A 20,957-nucleotide genomic window follows, 5' to 3' on the forward strand; every position below is an offset into this window, starting at 1 on the left:
GCTTTAAAATTTTGCAGCTAACAAATGTTCTTGATACCAGGCAGTTGAATATGCAGGAACAAGTCTTCAAAAAAATCATTGAATTGTAGCACAAAACAATACAAAACCAAGATGGCTGCTGTAGGAAAAAGAAAGAGTATGGAAGCCAACGGTCCTCAGCTGTAAACCCACCAAAGGGTCGAAAAATGAGTGATATTTAAACAAATCTGAAATAAATATATATTTTTTTTCTGCCTTAACCTTTAAACTCTTGAGATCTGATAATGAATTCTCCCCTCTAACTGATGCATGATTTCTTACAAATTAGCTATGAGAATTTGGTGTTAGATCAAGACAATGACTTTCACCTGATGAGTTTGAGTCTTCTCATTACCTGTTTGAATGGTTATTATAGGGAGAAGTTACAAGTTAATCACTCCTGAGAGGTAAGGGTTAAAGGGCCATGCTCAACCAGGATGCATTGTGAGGGTATTGGCCTTTCTCAGTATATTCAACCTGGATGCACAGCTTATGACAAGCCAAGATAGAGAGTTGGTGGAATTACACTGAAAAGATTAAGCATTTAGATGATGTACATTATGATTTGCAACTATACATAGATAGATAGATACATAGATAGACGCTTATTAAGAATACCTTAATAGCAGCTGGAAGCTGAATTGCAAAGGTGTACAAATTATGTAATAGAACTATACAATAAAATGCCTCATGATAAGACAGCAAAGTTGACCTTTATTTTACATCTGTGAAAGAGACATAGAGTAATATATTTCAGCAGGTCACTATTTAGACTAAAATGAAACAACATAACAAGAAATTTAAATTTTCAAAAAGATAAAATGACCATTTGCTACCACACAATATTTCAAAACAGGAATGGATCACATTGTGGTGTAAGAAGTTATTGAAGTTGCATGCTGTTTTAAGGGAGGGACACTGGTCTTACAGGAGTATTTTAAACTTTTCAGTTTTTTGGAGAGAGAAGAGCACAATAAAACTTTTTGATATAACTCTTCATGAAGGTTAATCAAAAGGGTCCTTTATCTTAAATAAAACAATTAAATTACCAAATTTTGCAATTGTTGGCAGATTCTTAATATTTATGGTCAGTGCCTCTTAGGTGACAAAAGATGACTTACTGTAACATTATTTGTTCAAGGATCATAAGTGGTCTGTTTTATGACTTTTATCAATCCATATGAAGTCCATGTTATGTAAAAACCCTGATAAAACCTAACCACAGCCATTTAAGAGCAACACTTACATTTTCAAAACAATTAAATGGCTGCAAATTCATCAGGCAAAACAAAATGGTTCATGAATCACATTTGATTAGGCTCTCCATTCACAAGTTACATTTAAATATAAAAAAAAAATAAGGTCATATGGACATAAAAAGGGGTGTCTTGAAAACTCAGACCCCAGACTCGAAAAACTCAGACCCTCTGGGTGTCTCGAAAACTTAGACCCGAAGAATAAAACATTTACACCACATGAATGCTGCAAGTCGACTTGTTTACTGTTTGTTGATACAGTGGCATTACGTGCACTGATCATGAAAATTATCTGCCGAGAAAAGAAAAAACAGCTTGCAGTGTTAGATACATGCAATGACCATGAAAATTATAATCAACATTCGATTAGATTTTTCTTTCTGTTATCGTACAAGCCAAGTTTATATCCACAACGTGTTGTGTCATTAGAAGCCATTCACGAGGTGCGTTGCATGATGGTTTCCTGTACAAATACAGGACGGGTGTCGCGCGAAAGTAGTGGATATAACCTTTCGCGGTCCTTATACTTTGAGAAATTCTCGCAATTGAGTCTCCTGCATTGAATTTTGAGCAGAATAGACCATTAATGGTCAAGAAGTCATTTTTGTTAAATGTAAAATTTTTCATTGTTTTCCCAAAAAAAGACTCTTTCTATTTGTTAATCATTAAAGTTCTGGTGATGTGTTTTCCCACCACCACTTTTTCATTTTACATTCGATCATGCATGGCGGTCAAAGGTTTCAGGTAAATAATTCATAATTTCCGATTTGAAGATGGCTTTTAAGTTGCCTTATTTTACCAAGAAGGCAATTGTAAATAAGGTGACTTACTTACCACAATTTCGGAAAGAAGATTTTAAGGAAATTGGAATCGTCGGACGCTCACTTCCGTCAAACATAGGCATGCTATGCATGCAGGAGTTATTTTTTCGGAAGTGTGGGTTGAAATGGGACACTTAGCAACTGATTCTGGTGTCTGAACAATTGTTGGCAATAATAAACTGCATTGCCACCATGCTTCCAGCAGTCCCCTCCACAGCCCTAATTTGAACTCACCATGCAACGCTCTCTCTTTAACATTGCGTGACGAGACCAAACAACGACCTGCTCGAAGGCTATAATAATGCTCACTGCTGCCTCTTCACCAGAGACAAAACCACAATTATCATTCTCTCCATAAAGGCCCACAATCAGTCATTCTGTTTGGTTTTTCCTGGCAGAAAGATGCAGAATAGGCGTTATGTAGCACTTTTTAATTGGCTTAAAGCAATGTGGTGGACTTGGCCTGGGAACGAGGATGAGTTTTGGCATCGAGTGTCAGTCAGGCTTAAAATGCTGGGCTAATAACCACCCTTGCTACAGTTTAAACCTATCTTTTGAACGAACTTAGATATATTTATTTAAAGCACAAGCCTAGTACTGTAAATTACTTCTATTGTTATTGCATTGCTGAAAACAAGAACCCTCGGGAACAGAAAAAGTTCATGGTCGTATGTCAGTAACCTTTGGCGATTGGATCTATTAATAGATTGATATAGATTAATAAATTAATATAGCAGACCAAAGAACTATACTTTTCTGACAAAAAAAAAAAAACTTATGGAAGTTATTGCCACATACCTTACCTTTCAATCAGTCAAAAAACTTGCGGTGCATAAAATGCCTTCAGGGATATATCGTTCTGGGCCAGAAAAACTTCAGAGGTTTGTTATTAGATGTAAGCAGGAGAAATCCCTATAAGCAAAGTCATCGCGTTCACATGCAAATTTTTATTGAGCGACCCCGCATTTCCTCCAGCAATTTTAGTATTTCCAAATTGTCATGGATGACATCAACTTGCTCCAAAGTCTTAATCTCTATAACTCTCCATGTTAACAAATAATGTAGCCTCTTGTTCAGTAAGAAATAGTCACCTCGAAATATTCTTCCATATAACTTTGCAGTGGAAAGCTCAATCTTATCTCCAACAGCCTCTAGACAAAGATGTTTTCCGGCCTCTGTTCTTCGAACAAGTGAAAATAGACTGAACGAAGAAAAAGTTTAGAGTATCATTTTTCCAAGCATAACAACGTGGGCTTCTTAGACTGGGTTTACACTAGAGGAGAGTTTTCTGGATTTGTAAATGTTTCCGGATTCATCAATTTTGGAGTATTTGGATTCGTAGGCATTTACACTGAAAAGATATTCGGATTCCTGACCGTTTACACACAATGACAACTCTGGGAACATTCGAAATGGAATGGTTAGCAAGCCGAGTGTTGCTTCGTCGTTCGATGGACAAAGTGAAAATGCCTCCCTCAAAAAAGGCTAGAGTAGATCCAGATGCCACTGAGGCAAATTTGAGTTGGACAGATGCCAAGCCATCTATGTCGTCGGCGATTAAGTGTGGCTGACGTTAAACTTCCTTGCAATAATAGCTTGCGTTTCCTCAGAAATACTGCGGTACACATGATAAAATTTATCACCTGAACCTGCAACAAGATTAGGCAACCAGAGACCGCCAGCAATGTTAGCACCGGATCCTCCATTTTGGTTTCACCGCAAACTTAAAAGATTGCAGGCGGAAATAATATCCGGATTCGAGAAAAAAAGCGGTTACACAACAAAACTTTCCGGATTGAAAATCTCTGGAGACACGACCAAACTGGGGAGTTTTTATTTCAGATTCGTCCACTTTCGTGTAAATGGCAAAATCAATCCGGTACCAAAACGTTTCAGATTCACCACGAATCCGGAACAATTTCCTCTAGTGTAAACCTAGTCTTAATTGGTTGTTTCCTATCTGGACTTTACCCCGTGCGTGCCAAATACGTGATAACATAGGCATGCTATGCATGCGAGAGTTATTTTTTTGGATACGTAGGTTGAAATGGGACACTATATAATTGATGCTAGTGTCTGAATAATTGTTGGCAAAAATAAACTGCATTGGTACAGCGCTACCTGCAGTCCCCTCCACAGCCCTAATTTGAACTTGTCACGCAATGCTCTCTCTCTCTCTCTCTCTCTCCAACATTGCATGACAAAACCAAACAACGACCTGCTGGTAAGTTAAAATTGTGCTTGTTGTCATTCCTTCGTCAGAGACAAAGTCCTAGTTATTATCCTGACCATAATTAAGGGCCAGAATCAGAAATTCTGTTTGGTTTTTCCTGTGCAAGAAAATGCATAATAGTGCGCAGTTTTTAATTAATGTAAAGTAGTGTGGTGGTGGGACATATCCAGGGAACAAGGTTGAGTTATGGTATCGAGTGTCAGTCAGATTTGAAGTACTGGCCGCGCATCAACAATAAGTTTGTTACAGTTTATACTCATCTTTTGAGTGAACTTAAATATATTTATTTCAAGTACAAACCTAATACCGTGAATCACTACTATTGTTAACATACTGATGAAAACAACAACCCTTGGGAACAGTAAAAGTTTTGGCTGATTGTTTAAATTCGATTAATTAATACAATCATCTTATATTATGTAAACATTAGCAATTGAATCCATCTGTAAATTAATATTGCGGACAAAACCATAAAAAAAAAACTTGTGGAAGTTACTGCCGCATACCTTTAATTTCAATCAGTCAAAAAACTTGAGGTATATAAAATGCCTTCTATAATATATCGTTCGAGGCAAACAAACTTCAAAGGTTTGTTATTAGTTGTAAGCAAGAGAAATACTTGTAAACAAAGTCATAGTGTTCAAATGCAAATTTTTTAATTAATGATCTCGCCTTTCCTCTGGCGATTTTAGTACTTCCAAATTGTCATGGATGGTATCAACTTGTTCCGAAGTCTTAGTCTCCATAACTCTCCATGTTAAGAAACCATGAAAAGCACTCCACAGCGACTTTGCTAAAACAGCAAAGCCCTCAATTCGAACCAATTAAATTCAATCTGCTGATCCAGAAATCCGGCCCAAACATAGGCTCCGTGTAGCTTCTTGTACAGTAACAGATGGCTGCCTCAAAATACTCTTCCATATAATTTTGCACTGGTAAGCTCTATTCTATCTTTTACAGCCTCTAGACAAAGATATTTTCTGGTCTCCATTCTTCGAACAAATGAAAGTAGATCGAACCAAGAGAAAGTATCATTCTTCAAAGGATAATAAGGTGGGCTACTTGATTGGTTGTTGCCTATCTGGACTTTTCCCTGTGCGTGCGAAATACGTGATAAAATGCAGGTTGTTTACAGGAAATTAACACGCAATGGGGTAAAGTCCAGGTTAGCTATAAGCAAATTTTATTGGTAGAAAACTTCTACGCACGTGAGAGTTGCGTGGAACTGATTAACCGACCGTACCATTCTGTCCCTTGTGAAATATTTTTCATTGAGGTAGATTTGTCATAAAATTCACTTTGTTTACTGGAAAATGGCATTTCATCTAAGAAAGTCTAATCCATACTGGCGAGTAAAAAGTAACACGCAGTTGTAACGGGAAAGTATCGTTTAAACAATATTTAATTCATGGAGAACTTTTAGAACCAAAGAAATGGATATGTAACATGGCAGTCAATGCAGAAAGTAAATGTAACTTGGTGGTCGTTTCAGCCACTGCTAAAAGAGCAACCATATGACAAAAAAAAAATTATCAATCAAATATGATTTATGGAAATGTCTTGTGCAAGTTTTACCCGAGTCAGCAAACCTAGCCCTTCCAAAACAACACGCTATAGCACTAAATTCGTGTTAGGCCTCCAGCTGACGGTGTGTAGTCGTAAGTGAAGGAGCGGTACACAAAACACGCGCGTTTTAACTCGCAATTCGGTACGTTAGAAAAAGTTCCCTGACGACCTTTCAAATCCAGACAGATCATAGCGATAAACTCCTCACGAAGGACATGAGCCATTACACTGAATAGAGGATCTTACAACTCTTGTAGATGTCACCTTACCTCGTTCCTTAAGCAAAACTGGAATCGATGATTAACTCATATATAGTAATGAAATATCCTGAAGTTGCTCCTATCAACATCTGAAGTAATATTTGATTCAAAACTTTTTCTCATGTTCCACTCAGTCTCCTTCACTAGGAACAATAAGCATAGTCGTACAACGATCATAACTCCACCACTTTCCAAACACGACTCCTACATTTCCTTAATTCGCGAACCGCTCTCTCCGACTCAAGCGTTGATTCGCTGAAATTTGAAGGCCTGTCAAACCACAAATTAGGAAGAACGCTCTGATTGGTGCGACATCGAAAAATACTACATTCTGATTGGTTTGTGATACACCAAAAAATTGGGCCAATCACATTGCGTTGAAATACACCAAAAAAAGATGCGCCAATCAGATTGCTTAGAGATACACCAAATTGCGCTGATCAGATTACACTACACCACAATACACCAATCTATAACATGTAATCGCTAACATGTAGTTATTTTTTTTTTAAAAAAAACAACTCAATAAAAAAAATAACTAAAAAATGCAGGTTGTTTACAGGGAGTTGACACGGAATGGGGTAAAGTCCAAGGTAGCTGAGAACGAATTTTATTGGTAGAAAATGTCTGAGCACGTGAAAAATTGACCTACTGTATCATTATGTTCCTTGTGAAATATTTTTCAGTGAGGCAGAATTATGTCATAAAATTTACATTGTTTCTTGGAAAATGACATTTCACCTGAGAAAGTCTAGTCCATATTGGCGAGTAAAAAGTAAACACGCAATTGTAGCGGAAAAGTATTGTTTAAACAATATTTAATTCACGGACAACTTTTAGAAGCAAAGAAACGGATATTTAACACGACAGTCGGCGCAGAAAATAATATAACTTGGTGGTCTTTTCAACGTTTACAAAAAGAGCAGCCACAGGGCAAAAAACAAGATAATCAATGCAATATATTATTAATTTATACACAAAACATGCACGTTTTAACTTGCAACTGGCAGTAGAAAAAATTCCCTGATGACCTTTCTAATCCCGACAGATCATGGCGATAAAGTCCTCACGAAGGAGATGAGCTCACAATTCTTGTCGATGTCATTCTTACCTTATTCTTTTAGCGAAATTAAAAATAGAATTCATGTATAGCAATGAAATATTCCTCAGTCGAGAAAATGAAATAAAGCAAGCGCAGAACTGCGCCAACAGTCGGTAAAGCTCACTTTTTCTTTAATTATTCTTCGACCTCAAAAGCGCGGAATTACGAGAGCACTAGTTTAACGGCCCTCTCGTTATATCATTCTTCGACTTCATGAGCGCGGGATTGCGGATGCACCAGTTAAACGGCCTTATCATTTTATCATTCTTCGACTCTAGGAAAGCTTGAATGCAGGACCGCAGGTTTAAACGTCCTCTCTTTTGACATCATTTTTCGACATTGGGACCGCGGGAGGAATCCATTCTTAACAGTCAGTAGCAGCCAGGTATTCTGAAGTTGCTCCCATCAACATCTCAAGCAATATTTGATTCAAAATTTTTCTCATGTTCTACTCAGTCCCCTTTAGAACGAAGAATAACCATAGTCAAACGTTGATCTCAACTCCGCCACTTTCCCAGCAAGACTAATACGTTTCCTTAATTCACGAACCGCACTCGCCGAGTCACGCATTGATTCGCTGAAATTTGAAGACCTGTCAAACCACAAATTAGTAAGAACGCTCTGATTGGTGCGACATCAAAACATACTACAATCTGATTGGTTTGTGATACACCAAAAAGTTTCGCCAATTACATTGCTTCGAGATACACCAAATTACACAGATAAGGTTACACTACACCAAAATACACCAATCTATATGCTAGCATATAGTTATTTTTTTTTGAAAAAATGACTCAAAAAGTAATTCTGTTGAGCCTACGAAAAACGCACAAGGTAAAAAGGGTGGAGGTCATAAAAATCCAAGGAGACCAAGCCAAGGTAGTGCTGCTCAGAAACACCACAACAACCAACCGTTTGTAGTTGGTTTCCTGGATGACCAACGAAATGAAAAAGAATGCAAGCATTGCAGAGTAGAATTCCCGCGGAGGCAGCAAATTGTACCTTTCGACATCATTTTGTCCCATCAAGAAAAGTGGATGTACCCTTCTCTCAAGGATCCAAAAACCAAACTCCCCTCTGCAAAGTTCACTACAAAGCCCTACTGTGTAAAGTGAGACTGTATTTCATCGCACTTTCCTTACTTCCATTCAAGTTTTATTAACATTCCATCCAATGTTCTCAGCCATTTGCGACAACTGCATCTCAACCTGCTCGAAGTGGAGCTGGACTACCAAGAAGTTTGCTCTTCAAAGTAAAATCAAGGGATGCGTTAAAGAGGTTGTATATACAGAAATGCACCATATCAGTGACTTTGTTTATTATCGTTCTTGTTAAAGTGAAGTGAAGTGAAACTTTATTTCAGGAGGAAACCACATCACCCTCGGGTGGTTTTCATGAGGGACCTCCACATAAAAATAAGTTAATTATAACAATAATTGTAAAATATTCGAAGTACAAGAACTAAATACATAAAAGAATAGAATTAAGATAGATGAAATAAATTAATGAAAACTGAATATTATATTAATGGACAAAAAGAAGAAGTTATATATTATTAAAACATTGTTTCTTAAAAATCCTATAATTTACTGATGTCTTCAATGATCCATTTAAAGAGTTCCATTCCCTTTAATGATTAAAAAACATATAAGCCGACTTAGATTTCCCCCAGTTAGTTTTTACTGTAGGGAGAGAAAACATAGATTTATTTCTTGTATTACGGGCGTGAATTTCCTCATGCTTAATATTATCATAATTAAAATCATTATTTTTTGCAATATAATTAAAAATAAAAGATAACCTATGAAATTTTCTCTTATATTCTAAATCTTTCCAGCCCAGTGACTTCAGTGCATCATGACTAGAAGAAAAAAGGGGTTTATCAGTTATTTCACAGCCTTATTTTGAAAAATTTGGAGTCTGTTCATAAGGGTGCAATTAAACCTATCACCCCAAACTACGTAAGCGTAATCAAAAATTGGTAGAACAATTGTATAGAAAATAATCTCCCTAGATTTATTAGGTAGTAAGTGCTTAATACGTTTTATCATTCCTAAGCATTTTGAGACTTTGCTGCATATTAAGTCAACGTGGTCAGACCAGGTGAGATTTTCATTAATCATAACTCCTAAATATTTGTAATGTCCAGTTCGTTCAATGTTCTCATCATTAATGTTCAGGTTTACTTGTCCCAACAGCTTCAGTCTCTTTTTACCACCAATCAGCAGTAGCTTTGACTTTTTGATATTAAGGGTAAGTCTATGCTTATTTAACCAGTCCTTTACGTCATTAAGTCTTCATTTAATTTGGCTTCCAAATCAATAGCAGTTTGAGATGAGCAATAAATAGCAGTGTCATCAGCAAACAAGGAAGCTTGGCAGTTTTTCAGAATATCAGTAAGATCATTTACATAAACAAGGAACAATAGCAGTCCCAGAACACTGCCTTGTGGAATGTCAATGTTCATGGTTCTCTTTGATGAAATAGAATTGCCAGCTGAGGTTTGACAGCCACGATTTTCAAGATAGGATTTAAACCAAGGAATAGAAAACACATCCACGCCAAGGGATTGCAGCTTTAAGAGGAGTATGCGATGATTTACAGTGTCAAACGCTTTCTTGAGATCCAAGAACACTACCCCTGTGACTTCACATTTGATCCATATTATTTAGGATTTCATCTGTAAATTCTAACAATTGAAAGCACTTGCTGTTGAGCGTTTACGTCTGAAGCCGTACTGTTTAATGTACAATAAGTTGTTGGTTGTTAAATATTCATATAACTGACTATGAACAGCACGTTCAACAATTTTACTAACTGTCGGGAGGACAGAAATTGGTCTGTAATTATCGCAATTATCCATCTTTCTACTGTTCTTATACAACGCCGTAATCTTCACCAGCTTCCAGTTTTCTGGAAAACGTCCACTGGAAAGTGACAAATTGATGATATACATTAAAACAGATGCGACAACTTCAGCTCCATCTTTCAAGAGCATTGAACTTATGCGATCCAAACCCACAGCTTTGTTAGGCTTTAAGCATTTTAGTTGTTCCAATACAAATGGCACCGTCACAGATTGTAAAGAAAATGATAGACCATGCCCAAAATAGGATTGTTTTTGTCTTGTTTTTCGCTTAGTACGGATGATTAAGGTACCATTAAAATTAAGCTGATTATACCAGACTTGTTTAAGTTGTGCTGTCCTTGCCCATTATAAAAGTACAAATTTTATCTTTCTTTTATTTGTTTATCTACACCTATGCAAAGGAATTATAAATTTAGAAAATAATTGGACCAGTTTTCAGTGGAGAAACATCACTTTCACGTAAGACACTACCAAAGCACCTTGCCAACTTTTCACCGATAGTTGAAAAATGTTTATTAAATCTGTAATCTAAATTATATGTCTGTCTGTAAAAGGATTGAGATTGCTGTCATTTTGTTTCAAGCAAGTGTGGTTTTACCAGCAATCGATTTTATAACCAATCGTTTTGATAAGTACTTTTTATTTCAAAACAAACAGTTGCAATGTTATTTCAGTGTTCAGTTTTGTTGCAATGTCGTTTCCAAAAAACATTCAGTGAATCATACAGTAAGTACATTCAAGCGTTTTTATTGAAAGTAAAGAAAATAACTCGTGTGGCTTGGAAAATGCAACCATGAATAGATAATGTCTTATCATAATTGACCATGAATATTGATTAAAAGCTTATGTTATAAATTATTAAAGAAAACATAAACAAAGAATCGTTTATACACAGTGTTTATACATTAAAATGAGGGAAGTATAAGGACCCCAAAAGGTTGTATCCGGTTTCAAATATCCGCCGCAACTGTTGCGTGACGCTGGTCCTGTATTTGCACACGAAACCATCACGCAACACACCTCGCGAATGACTTCTAATAACATGACATGTTGTGGATATAAACTTGGCTTATACGATAACGAAAAGAAAAATCTATACGAATGTTGAGTATAATTTTCATGATGTTGCACGTATCTAACACTGCAAGCTGTTTTTTCTTTTCTTGGCAGATAATTTTCATGATCAGTGCACGTAATGCCACTGTATCGACGAACAGTACACAAGTTGGCTTGCGGCATTCATGCGGTGTAAATATGTTTTATTTTTTGGGTCTGAGTTTTCAAGACACCCAAAGGGTCTAAGTTTTTCGGGTCTGAGTTTTCTAGACACCCAGAGGGTCTGAGTTTTTGAGACACCCAGAGGGTCTGAGTTTTCGGGACACCCAGAGAGTCTGAGTTTTTCGGGTCTAGGGTCTGAGTTCTTGAGGTCTGAGTTTTCAAGACACCCCATAAAAAGATCTTATCATCTTTAATCATGATTCACAATTGAGAAAAATCAAACCACAATTCACAAGGAAAAAATTGCTCCATCATGCTTTATGTAAAAGTATAGGGGACCCTCTTGCAACGTTCATTTGATGTTGTTACAACTTACAATAACGTGATTTTAAATGAACAAAATGTTCAAGTTTCAGCAATGTCATTAATTGATTGGGTTACCTGTTCAAGGATAAAGGCTGCAGTTTCTAAAACAACATGAAGACCATTGGCCTCCAGTTCAAGAGCACCTTGAAGCTTAACTTCCTCTTCCTCTGAAAATGCTCTTTCATCCTAAGATTTAAACAAATTATTTTTATATGGCTTACACCCTATTATAATGAGAGAATTTGTCAGACTTGACCAAAAGTTCTAGCTTCATGCTCCACTTCTAAATATTTTCCCCTAGCTTGTATACACATAGTAAACCTAAAAAAGATAGATGTTGGAATCCAGGTGTGAGAGAGGAAAATGTAAGGTTAGGAATGAAAGTCTACTGTTCCTTCCAACCGAATTAAGATTAGCTACAACAAAACACAGGTAGAACTCGCCACAAACACCATAATCTTAATGGGTTTACCTGTGGCTAGATTCTGTTTGGTAATTGCTAAGAGTAGAGAGCATTGGATTAAACAGTAGAACCCTCCTACAAAGAGTTCAAATTGACTTGGTCATGACTATTATACAAGAAATGAAGAGGTCTGTGATTAAGTACTGCTTGCATGTATTGCAGCATTACATATGCTTGACACTTGTTCAAATCCCAAGCATTACATGCTGCAACATGCAAATCCACCTGGGTGTAATAAAAAATACACAAACAAGTGTGAAATGCATGTAAATTAAATGAAATCAGTCAGCTAGAACTAATTTAATGCATGTACTGAGAAAACAATTACATGTATGTGTAATACAACCAATAGATTGGATTCACAATTGTTCTTTAGATTTCCAACAAGCATGAATGAGTACACTTAATTTGGTTTCTTATGAATTGAGAATCCATGTCTGAAATTAAAAAAAAAAGATTTGACTTGCACTGCTTCTGCTTTCCTTCAAATAGTTTTGTTCCAATCTCTCAATTTGAAGTATTGAATACTGAGGTGCTCCACCAATTCCTACATCAAATAACACAATCATAGTTGCTTTGAGAAAAAATAAATTTGGTTTGCTTCTAGAATTTGTTGCCTAGAACATGACCCAGTTTTATAGAATGCGTAAAATAACTTCCTATATCTCCCAATTAACAGAACAGAACAAGGCTAGTTAAAAATCATTGATATTTATTCAAATTTAATGCAAGACTCACAAAGTTAACACAGGAGAAGTACTGGTGTCTGCCACTTTTGCCCCCTATCGAGTTCGCCCCTTCGAATTTGCCTCTAACTTATACCATGTTCGCCCCCACACTTTTCGAGTTCGACCCCACCAAGTCGAGTTTGCCCCCAGATTGAGTAATCTCTACTTACTTTCTTTCAAAAATTGCAAACAAGTTAGAACCAAAACAAGTTTTGAATTTTAATATACTGACAACCATTTTGAAAGTTTATAAGTGCAAGGGAGCTGGGACGACCGGAAACAAGAAATAAACAAACTGGAAACAACTATGCTAGAACTTTTGTTGGTTATGACCTTTATAGATTAGGTGGTTTTGTAAACTCTTCAGTCTTATTTTCATAAATAAAGCTAAATGAGGTAAGTATCATTAAAACTGTTTTTTATTACAAGTCTAACAACTTAAGCAATGCTGTTGCAATGAAAGCATGGTTTGTATATTCTCGAGTCTGGCTGCTATGACTGAAAACCCCATGAAGCATGGAACGCATTCTCTTAATAAGTCTATAATACTCAAAAGCGTAATCAAATCGTAGTTTCGTAAACTCTTCAGTCTAATTTTCATAAATAGAGCTAAATGAGGCAAGTATGATTGAAACTGTTACACATTTATTACAAGGCTAACAACTGTCGTGATGAAAGTGAGGTTTGCATCTTCTCAAGTCTTGTTGTTATGATCAACACAATGCAATGTGCTGATCTGTGGTTTGCATCTTCTCAAGTTTGGTTGTTATGATCAACACTTTTCATGTTTGTTAGATAAACCGAGGTTGTTTCATATCTTATCCAGCATGAATAATAAGCTAAGCAATATGTTGCTTTGACTTAAGTGTGGTTCCCATTATCACAACTTCAGTATATACAGTTGTTTCCGGTAACCCCAGATCACACACAGATTCCATGCAATTGCCGAAATTCAAAATGGTTGTCACTGACTTGACATTTGGCACATTCTGCTAGAACCTTCATCACAAATAAACTCATCTGTATATCACTCAATCAAGGGGTGAACTCGACTTGGTGGGGTTGAACTCAAATCATGTGAGGCAAACACGGTAAAAGGTTGGGGTGAACTCGAAGGGGTGAACTCGAAGGGTTGAACTCGAAGGGGCGAACTCGATAGGGGGCAAATGCGGCGCAATTCGAACTATTGCTCATGTCATGCTCTTTTGACAACTTGGCTGTCTTAAAATACTTGCATGCAAAAAGCCATGGACATGTCCATGGCTTTTTGACAACTGAAGCTAGCTACTGGAAAAAAATGTATGCTTTTGATGTGGGTCAAATGGTGCCTTACTGCGAATTTCAGTCATGTATTATTTGCTGTAACAGACACTTTGTTTTCTGTTCCTTCATGCATTTTGATTACAGTAGTTGGTCTTCTTAAAGCAACAGTGTAAGTCACTTAAGTTTTCTAACATGCTACATTAAAAGATGTTTCACTTAGTTGATTCAACTTCCCACACTATGATGTAAACTGAGTATGTAATTAATCTTCTTTCATTATCTTGCCGAGGAACCTTTAATGCAATGAGGCTCAGTCACATAAAAGGAACCTGTTTTGATCAACTTTAAATTTTTTCCATCACGGGACTCATTTAAGAATCAGCACATTGAGTGCAATACAAATTACCACAACAATAGCATTTGTGTGAAAGAGTACACACAAATGCATACTGTGAATGACAAAAGACAAATAAAAATACACACTTATGGGTGTAAACCACTGCATAATTATGTGTTACTACACACTCCAAAGCTCATGTAATTAATACCTATTACATGCACTTGATGCATGAGGGGGGCTGCAGTACATGGGAGTGGTACTGTAGGGTAGCTAGAAAAAAAGTTCTGGCAAGGATCATTTAGCAGAGTTCATGGTCCCAACACAACACTCTCACAATGCCTGTCTTCACTCAGGAGCATATGTACAACATGCAAACAGTTTGTCAAAATGTCACCCACCACCACTGACAACAGTCCTTCTCAGGACTACACTCACCCAGATGATCACACTAAGCTTTCACATTTTCATATTGATGCAGGGCATGGGACACATACTTACAGCCAAGAGCTAAACATCATATGAAAGCCAGTGAAATGGATTTTATAAGTATGAAAAGGCAAAGGTCAAATGCTCTCATTATCAACAAGGTTATGGTAATCAAGTTATAGTTCTCAGCAATTTTAATCAAGTGTCTCCCTCAACTAAACATGCATGGTAAGTTGAAAGAAACTGACCCTCAAATGAAGCTTCTGTATAATTCTGCTGAGCAACAGACGGAACTTTGCTGCATCTAAGCCATTTATTAGTTCAACTGCTTTCTTTAACCTGTGGAAAGTAAAATTATTGAAAATTTGGTGATGTGAGCACTTATAGTCATTTTAATTTACACTATACAAAGTAAAATTGATAACATAAAATTAACTCTTGCTAAACTTCGAGTGAGGCGATGGATATGGTTTTTATCACTGCATCAAATGAAAATGCGTAGAAGCAATAGTTTTAAAGCATACGTTTGTGTTAATTGTTTGTAAGAAAAGGTTAATAACCAATCTCAGGTGCACCTACTATCTAATTCAGAGGGAGCTGCTATCATGGTAAAAATCCTTATGTAAGCACTGCCATGCATCCATAACATGGTGTGTGCAGGTTTCATTGCAGGTTTCATTTCAGCTGCAAGTTCCCATTGAGTTTAGCTGTGAGGTTTCAAACCTTTCAACATTGTTTTTCTGTCCCATCCAGATTGAGATAGACCTTTTGAAACTCAAAATGAAAATTAAATATGCTAAGCAAAACTTATTTTGAAAAACAAACAGGATGCTTTGGAGTTAACAATACTTCATTCCCAAACATAATGCAATTATGGCTGCAAAAGAACAAAGTGATCTTGCTAACCTCAAGTAAGGCTTTGTAGTGTGGGTACATATTATTTTAGAGTGATAATACATTCCAAAAGTGTAGTTCAATAGAAGATTTTGGTTAAAATCATACAATTTTCAGAATTTCGAAAGTAAATCCTTTCAATTTTCTGGAACCAGGAATTCAAGTTTGGTGAATCTACCGCATGGGTCTTGTAAACACAAGAAATTAATGGTTTTTGTTTTGTTTTGGAATGCTGAATATCATTTTTAGATGTTGATATGTCCTGAAAGTACTGTTAAACAGGAGATTTTAATTTTGAAAGCATACATTTTCAGAATTTTTCTTTACAAACCTACACAATTTAGTGGCAGTGAATTCTAGCTAACAATGACTAATGCACGCTGAATCTACAACACAGTCTCTTACACACAATAAATTTGTTTGTTTTAAGCTTCTTATCAGAAAAATTACCATTCTTTGAATAAAGCTTTGGTTTCAAAATATTTCTTGGTTGGTTTTGCCCTGTTTTTCACTAATAGTCTTTGGGTAGATTGTGATTACCCTGAAATAGCCAGTTTACAAAAATAAAACTCTTTAAGCACAAGTTATGTCAAATTGCACCATATTTGCCCCCTGTCATGTTCACCCTTACCTTAAACTGTGTTCACCCCCACAATTTTCAAGTTTGACCCACCAAATCAAGTTCACACCCAGATACAGTAATGTCCACGAGTTGATTAATTTGTGACAAAAATCCCTCAAGATTGAAAGCACAAGCAGAATGTGCCAAATGTCAAGTCAGCAATGACCATTTTGAATTTCAATCCATATTGCCTAATCTATGGAGGTCATGACCAAACAATTTTGAAACATTACTGCTAGTATAGTTGTTCCCAGTTAATTTATTTCTTGTTTCCAGTCGCCCCAGCTCCCACACACATACAAACTTTCAAAATGGCTGTTAGCCAATTAAAATTTAAAACTTGTCTTGCTAATAACTTGCTTGTAATTTTCAACAGAAACGTAATTTAGACAACACTCAATCTGAGGTTAAACTCACCTTGGTGGGGTTGAACTTGAAAAGAGTGGGGGAAAACACAGTATAAGGTAGGGGCGAACTTGAAGGGGTGAACTCGATAGAGGGCGAATACTGCAGATACTGTTGTGTCCACTATGTTATTTTAGCTGTATGTATATCCAGTTATGGATGCACTTACTCTGGAGTACACCAGAAGCTAGAGGTACTCTCAGCTATGCCAAGGTAACTCTTATGCACCCCTCTAACACTTCATCTCATGCTCTCCAAACCTTCCATGTGCATCCATAACTCGATATACGCCCGCTTAACATGAATTAATTATTTAGTATTACTTGCTTTGCCTGTTATCAAACATGTTGAAAAGCAGTAACTGTACCAAAAACTGAAAGCAAAATAGTGTCATGAAAGAAATGTAGGGATTCATTTTCGAAAGAAACTGTGGTGTTGTGTCGTTGGTAGGGGGGGAAGTATAACAAGATAATTTGGAACCCAGTACGGGATTATCCATGCTAATAACAACGACTTCGGTAGATTTAAGATGGGTAAAGTGACTTGGTATAACCTTCGTATCGTTAACTTACACCCTTAACTCAAGCTGAGTACGTTAAAAGCTCAAAAGTACCGAAAAGTACCTTGGAGTTGCTTGAAACATCAGCGCCATCTTGATTTTAGCGAAGAACCAGGTTCTTCTCCGATTCGCTTAAGAGAGGACGCCTGGGCACTAATTGCGTGTAAAACCCAAAGTTCATCATGGCCGACGACCGGGAAGGAGAAAATGGGAAAATAAATGTTGTTGTAAAAACTTCAAAGAACAAAGAAATCATTGAAGCGGAGGCAACTGCGACTATATTGAAGGTATTATCTTAGTATCGATAATTTAGTTCAAAGTATTTTTAATGATCTTCTTGTTTTTTTTCTAGTTCAAAGAGCTAGTCTCCATCAAATTCAACGCTCCGGTATCTCAGTTGTGTCTTATTTTCGCCGGTCGAATTTTGAAAGACGGGGATACACTAGCATCTTATTGTGAGTTTTTTTCGCTTTATCTTTCAAAAATTATGTATTCGAATCAGTGTGAGGGGTTTTGATGTTTTAACTTGCTTGTGTTCCTTTAATTTGCAGCAATAAAAGACGGCCTTACCGTTCATCTTGTCATCAAGTCGGATAACAGGGTCAGTTGAGTCATTGTTTTACCCCCTGGAAAGTTTGTACCCATTTTAATTATCGTTTGAGACCGTTAAAAAAATTAGTTGAATCAGAAAGTAAAAGTTTTCACTTGGATTGTTCAAATCATTCTTTGACTCTAAAGTAATTGCCTTAGCATCTGATGTAATTGCCTTTTTTCTAGCTAAATCTTTCCGTTGTACAAGCCAATTTTTATCTTATTTGTTGGTTTTTTTGTGAAAACGTTTTCAAACCTGTGGTTTGTTGTATTAACTGATGTATCCTTCTTAGTATGTCTTTTTGGGTTTTATCTTTGATTTAATCAAAGAAACTGTTGAGCATCAGGAGAAAACTGATGATGGCAAACCCAGAGTTCTCAAGTTTATTTGCCGGCAAAGAGTGAGATATTTAACTGCACTGCTGCATTGCCTTAGATTGTGACAAAGTGGGTATCACTTTTTTTGTGGGGAGGGGGGGGGGGAGTGTGGGGGTGTATTTCACCAGAGAATTATGAAAATAACTAAGTAGCTAAGATGTGTATTCCCATAATCTGAGCAAAAATTTCCACTGTTTGAAAGTATTTGAACAATTGAAAAGGAAACAAGGAGTAGAGTATCTCTAGAGGGATAATTAATTTCATAAGTACTTAATTGAAGTAGCAGTTTGTTATTTAATAGCAAATTGCTGCTTGTTTTAAATCTTAAACCCTAATACACGAGAAACAATAGTTTTAGGATGAGATTGTAAGAATCTCACTAAAAGAATCTAATGATTATAATCACTGTTGGCGCATTCTCCCAAAAAGAGACCTTAAGTTCTAATTGGACCAACAATTGATCTGAAATGGGAAAATAATCTTGAGTTAAAGCTGGGGTAAACCAAAACGTTTGGAAAGAGGAAATAAATTATGTTTTGTACTAGTGAAATGATGCAAAGTGCAAGTGAGAATCTTTGCATGAACTTTCTCATGAAAGTTAATTTGCACAGAAGTTCAATGAAACTTTGAGAGAACAATAAACAAAACTTAGTGATTTTCATTTGCATTACTTTTGCACAATAATTTACTTAGAAATTTTTAACACACTTTTGGGGACTAAGCCAGAGAGAAACATGACATTACATAACAAAAAGTTTTAAAGAACCAAGTCAGTTAAGTGGTTTCAAGATCTTGCCTCTTCATCATTCATCTTTGAAGTTCTGTGGTTCACAAACACTTTGATTTGCTTCCAAGAAGCCCAAGTTTGAAAATTTTAATTTGTAAATGTTAGATAAGTGATTGTAGGAAGGTCAAGTTCTCAAGATTTTAGAAAAGGAAAGTAAATATGAATTTTGTGGAAACTTAAGTGATACACTGTCTGTTCATTGTGGAAGTGCTCACTTTTGGTTGTTAACTTTGGTTGGACAAATGTTTGTTTTAAGCTTATTAGATATCATGGCAAGTTAGAAATTTGTTCTCAGGTTGCAAAGCATACCATACATAAAAGATATTCATCTGGTTGTTCCTTTTCTAAAGGCATGTCTGAATCACAAGAAAATCAAGTTTTATTGACTTTAAGATTATTTGGTTACAGATGACTTTTTGTTTAGGTGTTCTCATTTCTGTCAAGATTACATTAGTGACAAAATTTGGTAATAGTGAAGGATGGTTCCCATTTTCAGCTGTTGGTAACCTGTCAGCCAACAGGTTACCGACACACTACCAACAGTCGGCCAATAGTGTTAAGTAGATCAGAAATTGACCAAAAACAGAGTCAAAACTTCTCTAGTTGAAAACAGTAAATAGAGATCCGTTGATTGCACCATTCATACCTATCTACTTGATTCTGTTTAAATGGTAAAATAAGCTTGTTTAACCCATCTTCTGACAATACGTACCAAAATTTAGTGGTAACTTTGGTACCTATTTCTAATATCCTTGTCTGTAGACAAAAAACTTCTTTTCTCCATATTGGGGTAGCAAATGAGCAAAGCTAAAAGTAGTTTCTCAATCACCCTATAATTGACCACTTTCATAAATGGCTGCCGGATTGACATTCTTTTGTTTAAATTTAAATTAGCCTTTCTGGCCTTGTTCTCCAGTTCAAAATTCAAAAGAATGCATATCTCAAGTGAGGCTAATTTGAATTTAAACAAAAGAATATCAATCCAGCAGCCATTTATATGTATGTATTGCAAAACTATAGCTAATGGTACCAGGGGATTAGGAACTAGAACAACTTTTCATCATGGCAGATAATTGAGATCAAAGCAATTTGGGCAAGTTTTGGTAGCCAATACAAAAAAGTAGGCAAAAGCCACAATAGATATTAAAAGTTGAGTGTGAGGTATCTTTTTTAAATGACTTTTCCCCTTTTCGTGCAGTTTTAGAAGCAATAGATAAGGAAATGTTGATCATCATTTCAGTTTATGACCCACCAACAAGTCACCATCTGTTGGCCGACAGTCAGCCGACAGTATCTTTTGGGAACTGTTCTTCACTTTTACTCAAAATTTTAGTCTACCAAGGGTGAAAATTACATTAAATTGTTCCATTGAGAGAAAGCCATGATTTTGAGTTTGCATTCCAAATGGTTGCTATGGCCCTCAGACTATACTCAAACATCCTGATTATAATTATTCAGCACTGGTTTGTCACCACATGGATTGACTCCAAATTTAAAGATGAATCAGATCTTCAAGTACATATATTTAAACTTATTTCCTCTCCTTATATTAGGCCCAGCAACAGGCAGCCCAACATGCTAGTGGTCAACAACAGGTACACCTCTCTTATTCTGGATATTATTTAGCATGTGCTCATGTCCCACAGGCTGCTAGAGCTTCTTTGCAGCTCCTAATGCAGGGCTCGACACTAACTTTTCAACTTACTAGCCTAGTGGCTAGTGACAACTTAGGCCTGGTTCAAACGTCGAATTTCACATGTGCCGAACTTAATGCGAGAGTTAAATGCATGTG

General features: G+C 36.4%; 1 protein-coding gene and 2 long non-coding RNA genes across 6 annotated transcripts in view; 2 read left to right on the forward strand and 1 right to left on the reverse strand.

The window, feature by feature from the left end:
- Nucleotides 1-712: 712 nt before the first annotated feature.
- On the reverse strand, nucleotides 713-2,323 carry LOC148732636 (uncharacterized). Its single transcript, XR_016000762.1, has 2 exons — nucleotides 2,109-2,323; nucleotides 713-1,566 (listed from the first exon to the last, which is right to left on the reverse strand). It is a non-coding gene; the product is annotated as an uncharacterized LOC148732636 (long non-coding RNA).
- A 1,857-nt stretch (nucleotides 2,324-4,180) lies between these two features.
- Nucleotides 4,181-20,957, forward strand: part of LOC111321384 (ubiquilin-1) — a 70,471-nt gene continuing 53,694 nt past the window's right edge. For 2 of the 4 annotated variants that reach the window (XM_022924241.2, XM_022924249.2), the window contains exons 1-4: nucleotides 17,547-17,696; nucleotides 17,762-17,864; nucleotides 17,961-18,010; nucleotides 20,719-20,760. In XM_022924241.2, the coding sequence (XP_022779976.1) occupies nucleotides 17,592-17,696; nucleotides 17,762-17,864; nucleotides 17,961-18,010; nucleotides 20,719-20,760 (300 nt within the window). In that variant the 5' untranslated portion in view covers nucleotides 17,547-17,591. Of the gene's footprint in view, nucleotides 4,320-5,288; nucleotides 5,382-17,546; nucleotides 17,697-17,761; nucleotides 17,865-17,960; nucleotides 18,011-20,718; nucleotides 20,761-20,957 lie in introns of those variants that run through there. The other 2 variants (XM_088758938.1, XM_088758939.1) reach the window with 2 other exon arrangements.
- On the forward strand, nucleotides 8,626-11,865 carry LOC148732637 (uncharacterized). Its single transcript, XR_016000763.1, has 3 exons — nucleotides 8,626-9,509; nucleotides 11,296-11,373; nucleotides 11,754-11,865. It is a non-coding gene; the product is annotated as an uncharacterized LOC148732637 (long non-coding RNA).

Source organism: Stylophora pistillata, chromosome 4, assembly GCF_964205215.1.
Source record: "Stylophora pistillata chromosome 4, jaStyPist1.2, whole genome shotgun sequence".
NCBI classification, from domain to species: Eukaryota; Metazoa; Cnidaria; class Anthozoa; order Scleractinia; family Pocilloporidae; genus Stylophora; species Stylophora pistillata.